This window comes from Hyposmocoma kahamanoa, unplaced genomic scaffold (genome assembly GCF_003589595.1).
Source record: "Hyposmocoma kahamanoa isolate Upper Pololo Valley unplaced genomic scaffold, ASM358959v1 202, whole genome shotgun sequence".
Taxonomy (NCBI): Eukaryota; Metazoa; Arthropoda; class Insecta; order Lepidoptera; family Cosmopterigidae; genus Hyposmocoma; species Hyposmocoma kahamanoa.
The window spans coordinates 15,471,513-15,480,624 of record NW_020653726.1 but is presented as its reverse complement, the minus strand read 5'-3'; the positions used below and the strand labels follow the sequence as shown (position 1 = coordinate 15,480,624).

At 36.8% G+C, this 9,112-nt stretch overlaps 1 protein-coding gene across 1 annotated transcript in view; it reads right to left on the bottom strand.

Moving 5' to 3' along the window:
- Positions 1–422: 422 nt before the first annotated feature.
- Positions 423–9,112, bottom strand: part of LOC113227152 (1-phosphatidylinositol 4,5-bisphosphate phosphodiesterase classes I and II-like) — a 58,393-nt gene continuing 49,703 nt past the window's right edge. The window contains exons 5-8 of the mRNA XM_026460031.1: positions 6,699–6,884; positions 2,236–2,427; positions 593–775; positions 423–453 (exon numbers count right to left, since the gene is read on the bottom strand). Of these exons, the coding sequence (XP_026315816.1) occupies positions 423–453; positions 593–775; positions 2,236–2,427; positions 6,699–6,884 (592 nt within the window). The remainder of the gene's footprint in view (positions 454–592; positions 776–2,235; positions 2,428–6,698; positions 6,885–9,112) is intronic.

The window sequence follows — 9,112 nt, the reverse complement described above, 5'->3', positions numbered from 1 at the left end:
TTGTTTACCACCAGGCTCACGATTTGTAAGCATTTCATTACGTAATTTACCTTGTACGTTGAGAAAAAATACATAAATAATAATTCTAGGGCACATAAGTCAAAAACAAGCAACATTCATTTAAATTAATTAATATGCTGACTGAAGCACTAAACATAAGTAAAATTCATTTGTTACTTCATTAATTTGTAATTTAAATTCTAGTGGCGTCTTTCAACCGACTTAAAAAAATGGTGGAGGGTTTCAATTCGACCGCATTTTTTTGTGGTTTTTTTAACACTCTAACCTGATTCAAATTTATAATTCTCTTCACATCTTCCAACATTATAAACAATACAAAAAATATACATGTAATTGTATATTAAACAATTAAACACTTTTTTTACTTGTGTGCTTTAAGCCGCGGACACCAGAATTTATTATTACAAGAAACCTTGAGATGCATCTTGACATCTGTATGACATCGCAAGCGATTTGTTATATGGGTTATATAGGTGTTTATATCGAACTTAGTAGTTATTTATTAATACGGTCCGTAGAAGTAACCTGTGACCAGTACGTAATAGGTAGTTAAAATGACATCAACACTTACCTACACCCTGCGAGAAGACTCTGCCGATAAATCTCAACGCTGGACTTGCCCGTGATCTGATGGCCGGTGAGGTAGGTGTTATGAGAGCTGTTAATGAAGTAATGCGCCAGCGGTTGGTCCATGTCGTCGCTCAGATCTAGCTTGCTTTGCGCCACTATTGGGTTGTCCTCGGACATTAGGAATCTGAGTAGTAGAAATAAAATCATCTTTTACATCTTTCAACAAAATTAATAGTTGGATAATATCCCGCAGCTCCATATTACAGTCCAAAGGACCAGAAATCAAGTTACTTTTTCAATTGCTGTAAAATTGACTTAAATAATTAAAGGATGTTTGCATTCTTAATTATGATCATTCTCTTTGCGAAGAGGTACCGCCTGCAAATAAGTTAAGACGGTCATTGGTAAAACTACTTAGAAAAAAACTGTTTTGCTAGAACAAATGGTTTAGGTATTTAGTATTAAATAACGGTGTTACATTAAAAATACACGATACACCTAAGGATATTGTCTAAATAATGTGCTAATTTGTTACACGATAGGATGTACTTTACCCGATCATACAAAATCCCGAAAACGGGCTAAAATAAAAGACTACAACGAATTATATAAGTATCGTAACTTTATATCTAACTTTGTACATAATTTGTGTATGGAGCTATTTCTCTTTAAGTATTACAGAGAACCTTCTAAATTTTGGTTTTCAACAGAAGCGCTATTTAGTTATTAAATTCACGTTAACCCAAAATTTGCAAATCGCCCAGCGGTTTAACGACTCGCGGCGTCGACCGCTGCCCCGTCAATCGCCATGTGGTGCTTGTCGACATAGGAACTGTGTCAAATTTGCTCCGCCTGTTCTTATTTTATTCATATGATTTACAGCGCGCGGACTGCGGGACGCGAGAGGCGACCCCCTCCCCCACACAAACCTCACTTCCCAAAATCAAGACCCGCGTTGAAATACCTCGCCTTAAACAGGGTTCGAAATTTTTGTTGAAATAATTTACCTTGATAATCATTTTCTAATGTACAATATTAATTGGAACAATAAAATGCTACCGCTAGCAATGCGTTACCATATGTTTGTAAGTATCCAAACGTGTCAAATTTAATCTAAACAAACTCACAAGCCAATTCGTTTTCCCAAACAGTGTTCTACATGTTTGTTTACTTTCAGTGTTTATCGTTTTTAAACAAAAAATATAGACATAAAACCATGTATCAACATGGGTTATTATCGGATATCACGATAATTATGAAAGACAATAAATGTATTGACAATTTCGAACTCTGGTTAAAAATGCCACTACAAAAATATGTAGAAGAACAGTTTAGCCACGAGTTAGGACATATTATTGAAAGATACATGAAACTGCTAAATGCCATACCAGGCATTGATTAATTGGAATCGACGATCGAACTGAAAAACATTTGGAGACAAGTTTGTGACGTCACATCTAATTTGACGGTTTCAAGCGCAATTGCATATAAAAGTATTAAGTAAAAATATTTTCAACGAAAATTCGGAACGGCACAAATAGTCAAAAAAAAATATTCGAAGTTCTCAATAGTCAACTAAACATGCGTGCTTGTGTTGGATGAATATTAACAGAAATAATATTTATGTATTCGGGGCACACTCACCTAAGGAACCCGTCGAAGGTAAGCTGCGATCGTTGCTGATGGTACTTGTTATGCTCATAGATTTTGATCAGGTCTTTGGCTCGTTGAAGATCGGCGTAGGGATGTAGGATCTCGTTAAGACGTGGGTCGCGCTGTACTTCGTTCAGGAACTCGACTAGCTGCGTCGCTGCTAGATGAGGTTTGCCGTCCGTTCTACAAGAAATAGATCAAGGTCACACATGTCATAAAAATATCGTTTAAATATATGCACGACATGCAAAATCATGAAAAACCACAAGTAATAAATAAGAAAACAGCATACTTCTAATAGTACATTGTTTATTAACGGCGGTAAATAATAAACTGGCAACGATAGATTGTTACAAGCCCAAAGCCGAAGGCTGAGGGCTTTAATGACTCGAGGTTTGTACTTTTTTCCGCCCGTGCTACATACAATTGTTTTTCATCACATTTGCGAAGAAATAGATACGACGATAAATTTCGATATCACAACATTTACGGGTTTTGCAAATGGCGGAATTTTTTTTTAAAACAGATTGCCATCTACTCTTGCATAGATAATAACAACTCGAAGTAAAGTCTAAGAACTAATAAGTCCTTCAAAAGGGGTTTGAGATGGGTCCAAAAGGGGTTTGAGATGGGTCCTAAAGAGGTTGGCAACGCGCTCGTGACGCCTCTGGTGTTGCAGGCGTTCATAGGTGTGACTGTGACCGCTTTCCATCAGGCGGGCTTTTCCATTTTTTATACTTCAAGTACATGCAAAATATATGTTCAGATTTGTCAAGCGTAACAATTTTTTGCTTAATCTTGACATAAAAAACCTATTGGTTGATAATGCAATGAAAAAGCCCTTGGCCATAATTTAGGACATTACAGTCGACTTTGCTTGCACGTCATGACACTATTTACGAGCAAGTGTGATGAAAAAGCCAATAAAGTGACCACCTGTGAGCACACTACTTGTTGAGACTAATTCAATGATCCCAAACACGACAATTCTACTGCAAAGAGTTGGGTAGTCTCCAGCCTGTCCCGGTTATAGCATCAGACCAAGGTTACCATATTATTGTATTATCATCGGACTTCCGTAGTATATGAAATTTCAATTTGAACGGACAAGTGGAAGTAAAGGAAATATTCATTTTATGACTGGGATAATAAGAATAGACCTGATGACCTTTAACAGTTTAGTGAATAGACATTTTTTTATATAATATCAAGTGACGTGTCGACGTATGTGTAACGAGTCGTGCGCCTGATGATAAGCTACACGCCTGTCCATAACAGTTGCAGAGCCACTCAGAGCTTTAAGTCGCAAAGATCTGAGAAGCACTGCCACTGCGCCCGCCACCCTGAGACGTGACAAGTGCCATGTGCCTGTAATTTTACCAGCACCCTTACCTTTCAAAACCGGAAGGCAGTAATGTAATTAACATTACTTGCTCGGCGGCAGAAATATGTAAGGTGGCAAATACTTCCCTGGACGAACTATTTCACAACGACCTCTATAGATGTTTATCAAACATAGCTAAAAACCATCCCGATTAACATAACCTTCAAATAAATAAAAAAAAGATTTGAGATCGTGTATGCGTTATTATGTAAAAAAAATTATCTTCGTCTGTTTGGAAGCTACGATGCCACAGACAAGACAAAGGCTTCAAACTTACAACTCGCCTCTTTTTTGCGTAGGGGTAAAAAAGATATAGTAATTGTAGTACTAAGGAAACAAATTAAATAACGCATGGCGAAAGAATATGACCAGTATTTGAGGACTATGAATATTATATTATATGATAGTGAAGTGGAACACACGAAACAAAATTAATACAATGACACAAATATTGACTATTAAACAATAAAATTATAATAAGCTAAACTAAATTGCATTGTAGTCCATGGAATTCCTATTACGTACACAAGTTATGTGGGTGTTCCAAAGACACGGGGCTTGTTCTTGGAAAGTTAACGTAATTCCGCACACATATGTGTTGTTTACGGGCAGCTTTCCAAATGCTTTACAGAATTAAAAAAGATAACGGATACAACATGACGTGGGCCTAAATGCAGCGGTGCAGTACAGATGACGCAATTTATATCGGTCAATTTCTGCGATTCAACGACTGGAAAATCTTTTTAATCGAATAAATAGTAAAAATCACAACCGTGTCACGTTAGGGTGTTCCGGATGGATGCATCATTTGCCGCTATGGACAACTTGATTCGATTGAATTAATTGTTTAATTATGATCTCGTGGAAAACTAAATATTCGCAAATCCCGTTTTTAAATTGACAACATCCGTAGAGTGGCTTGTACACTTGTGTCGCAATCTCTCGAGGTCCCGAGTTCGATTCCCTGTCGGATTAGTGCAGAAAAACCAAGTTTTATACATTGTCTGGGTCTGGGTCGGGGTCTGGGTGTTTGTGGTACCGCCGTTGTTTCCGATTTTCATAACACAAGTGCTTTAGTAACTTACTTTGCGATCTGAGCAACGTATGTGATGTGACGTTTTCTAATATTAAAATTATGCGTATGTATTTTAATATTGATTTCATTGAATATCATGATATTTTTTTACCACCGTGATATTCTTCCTTTTATGTAAAAATACTTCACTGTCGGATCGGCACGGTATGCTGCAGAGAAGACGCTGGTTCGATTCCAATGGGTCGAAGGAATTTTTCATAGTGTTTGATCTTTCTATTAATGAATTATTACTTAACTAGTTTGTTATAAATATTAATATAAAGATCGAACACAAAGAAATTCCTTCGATCTTACAGGGCCAAAACTGCGTATGTATGCCAATCTAGGGCAACCGCTCTACCAACTGGGCTATAGGTCGAATTTGTAGACCTTACGAATTTCTCTATGCGTTTCTTACACATATTTGTTTTTGGTTTTAACATGCCTATGCGTATTTCGGCGGAAATTACTTCACTGTTTATAATTTGCAATTATCTCTTCAATTTTAAAGATCTATTATAGTTCATTTCATTATCTATTAAAGGCGGTAAATAAGGAATTACGAACGAGACTATATTAGGAGCCCGAAGTCGAAAAGTGATGTCTCGTACCGCCCGTGAAACATACAATGTTTTTGATGATACTTGCACATATATAGTATGATTGCATGCAGACTAACTTAACCATAACGCCTCAAAGCCAGCAGCCAAGGTCGGTAATGAGAAGAAAAAAGGCAAGAGGGTTTTATTTGGGGAATTATAGTCAAGTTAGCCGGTATGCAATGATACCTTTTACATGCAACTGCGATGAAAAAAACGATACATGAATATTCGAGTGTAAAACGTTTGCCCTTCAATGTTTCATATTTGTCGATGACAGTGATGATGATGTGGGAGAAAAACACTCGTTAATTGCCGGTTTATTTCATTCATGTATTTAAAAATTCATTGCAAGTGTTATGGACAGGCGTGTCGCTTAACACCAGACGCACGACTTGTCCGTCCCGTTACTTGATATTTTAAAAAAACTGGTTAAAATGTAATTTTTTTTTACTTAATTTTTATAAATTTTATTTTCTTTAAATTAGACGTACCAATTCAGTACATTCTTTGACATAAATTAGCAGTCAAACTCTAGCAATATTTACGTATTTGGAGTCTTCAGTTCAATCGCCTCATGCTCAAACAACTTTGGACTCTAAAATTGTGAGCAGCAAGGAGCAGAAAGCACTTAAAGCCTTGAATACCTGTCAATGTTTGCCGACTTCATAATTATGTTTGCGCTTCTCAATCACGTCGCATAACTTGGCCGTGGTAATAATTAAGAATGAGTAAACCTAATATTGTTGTTTACAATCAGAGTCGACAAATTATCTCTTATAACCATTACTGCACTTAGCTTGCGTGAATTTTCACACTTGTAGATAGCAAGCTGTTCGACGCAATATACTAGGCATTCCGAAACATCGTTATGATTGTTCTTATTAGGTATTTCTAGTTTTTATATGAGGCGAATGATGTAATCGCTTTTGTGGTTAATTTTTCATCGTCATCCCAAAAAAAAAATAGCAAACAATCACTCGAATTAATGGTTTGTATTTTTTATAACTTAACGTACACCGTTTGTTAATTCATGTAAATTCGTACGGTTGTTATTGTGACCGTGTAAAGCATAGTTTCCCAAAGTGCCCCCCTGGACGCTGAAGAGTCCTAGGATAGAGCCCTCGGAAGCAACTGGGTTGATGCTGTCCAAAATTTAAAAAATTATCGGATTTGACGCAACTTCACTACAAATATATATGATTTTCTTTTCTTATGATTTTTGTTTTAATTAATTTAAAAAATACGTGTTTTCAATTATTATTTTGTGGTGGTGAGCTTTAAAATTTTTTTTATCTTGCCTAAGCGGGCGGGGGGATCCAAAAAGCTTGGGAACCTATGGCGTAAAGCATAACATATTAACACAGATATAATTTTAATAAGCAGAAGTACTTACAGAGTGTTGAATATCTTTTGCGCCTCGTTTCTCTGTGTGAGGTTTTTGTAGAACGCGAAGAAGTCCTCGAACTGGAATTTGGATTGGCTGATGGTATCGTTCTTGCTGGTGGGCAGACCTGACTCGCTGAGGGCCTTCTCCACGCGTTTCTTATCCTCTTTATTTTGGGCGAAAGTACGAACGATGCTGGTAACAAAATGGGAGCATTTAATATTAACATAAGACGAATTATTTAAATACCTATTCATGTTTTTCACACCTGTCTCCCACCGGGGTAGACAGAGGCAATGAATTTCCACATGCTACGCTCCTAACAAACCTCCTTCGCCTCCTCTCTCTTCATACAGGCGCGTTTATTCTTGGTGCTTTTAATTCAGCCTTTTTTAAGGACATCCCCAAGCTGATCAAGACATGTACGGCGAGGTCTACCTCTCCCTACACTTCGGTCCACTTTCGCTCTTTAAGTTTGTGCCGTCAAACTACCAACATCCACTCTTTCTACGTAACCAATCGAAGTATCAGCCTCTCTATTCTGGTCACTATACCATTTTTCACACCACAACGCTCTCTTACTACACTGTTTGGCATTCTATCATAAGGTACCTAAGGGTGCCGGTGAAATTACAGGCACATGAGACTTGTCAACTTATGTCTCAAGGTGACGTGAGCATAACCAATGCCTTTCAGATATTTATTATGGACAGGCATGTCGCTTACCACCAGGCGCACGACTTGTTCGCCCCGTCTCTTGGTATAATAAAAAAACTTCCTACAAAAACTTCAAAGTAGCCTTGCCTTGAACTTAATAACTAGTCTTTCCAAGTAGACCAACAAAACTGAAATCTTTAAAAATGTAAACAAATTAAATGCTGTCTCAGATTCTTTACACTCAAAAGTATGAGATAATACGTTACGAGGTATTTACAGGCGGTCCAAGTTATGCATTACGAATCAATAATACAAAAATCTATTTTCCGGCCACCCACATCAGTCTGTAAAATCGACGAACGTCATCATTCGTTGTTATACTAAATTTTTTTTTTTTCATTTACCAATACTACGTACAGTCAGCGTCAAAACGGTAATCGTAATAAAAAATATCGTATGTTTAAAGGTAAAACCGCATAACTGGCATTTTCCACAAAAAGTCTTTAATTTATATAGCTATGGTAAAAAAATCACTATCTTTCTGCACGTGAAGCTCAATAACAAAAAAGCTACGAAATTAGTAGGAGTTTTATCTGTAGAAACATGGTGAATTTCTTACAACTGATACATAATTTGGAGATTTTTTGTGGAAAATGTCACTTATGTGGTTTTACCTTTAATCAGACGATATCTACACAACTAAAGCGGTCAATTATATCAATAGTTCAGAATGCTGAAAATATTTGCATATAACACTAAACGCTTAAGCACCTTAACGTGCAATTATAATAGCAAACTGAAAACAATTGAAAAATGCACTTTGAATTCATAAAGATGAGAAAATAAATCAACGTATGTTACACCACTTTTGCGCCTCAAATAACATTGACAAGTTGGAAATTCTCTATTGATTTGTTTCACCGTTAATAGCATTTTCTCGCTGACTGTAAAGCTTATGTCATACAGATAAAGCACAGGTGAGACAACGTCTAAAGATAATAATGATCCGTAGTCGAGGTAAATACAATCGTTAGTAAATACGTATCGTAGACTGAGTTACTGAAGGATATCTCGTGTTTGTATTGTGTGCCTTCGTGTGTTACACGTGGTCATGTACATGTACATGATCCTGACATAATTGTGGCTTTGAAAACTGGCTATTATTCTACCTGCTGTTTTGAAGTAGTAGAGTTTTTAGTAGCAGTAGAGCTTTATTTATAACAAGTGACGGGACGACCAAGTGATGAACCTGGTTGTATGCTACATGCCTGTCTATAGCAGTTGCAGTGCCACTCAGCTCTTTAAATCGCAAAAATCTGAGGGACACTGCCACTGCGTCTGTCACCCTGCGACATAAGTTGACAAGTCCCAAGTGCCTGTAATTTCATCAGCACCTTTACCCTGCTCATGTTACTACTTGGCGGCAGAAATATGTCTATGCAGTACTTCCCTGGACGAAATCTTTCACAAGGAGCTCTACCGCTACTAAACTTCTTTGAAATTCACCGTTCGCGCATTACCTTTTTTTTATCCGTTTAATCATTTCTTAAGTGAAAACTATTAAAATTTTGGACTGAGAACTCAATATTTGAAATTCTGCCAAGTGTCAAGTGTACATTGTCTAGTTTGTTTACCTAACTAATGACGTCACGCAGTTAGAGTTGGCATGTAGTGTCATTTGTGCGGCAATTTTTAACCGACTTCAAAAAAAGGAGTAGGTTAATTAAATTTTTATTGAATTGATATTCAATTATTTTTTGTGAAAT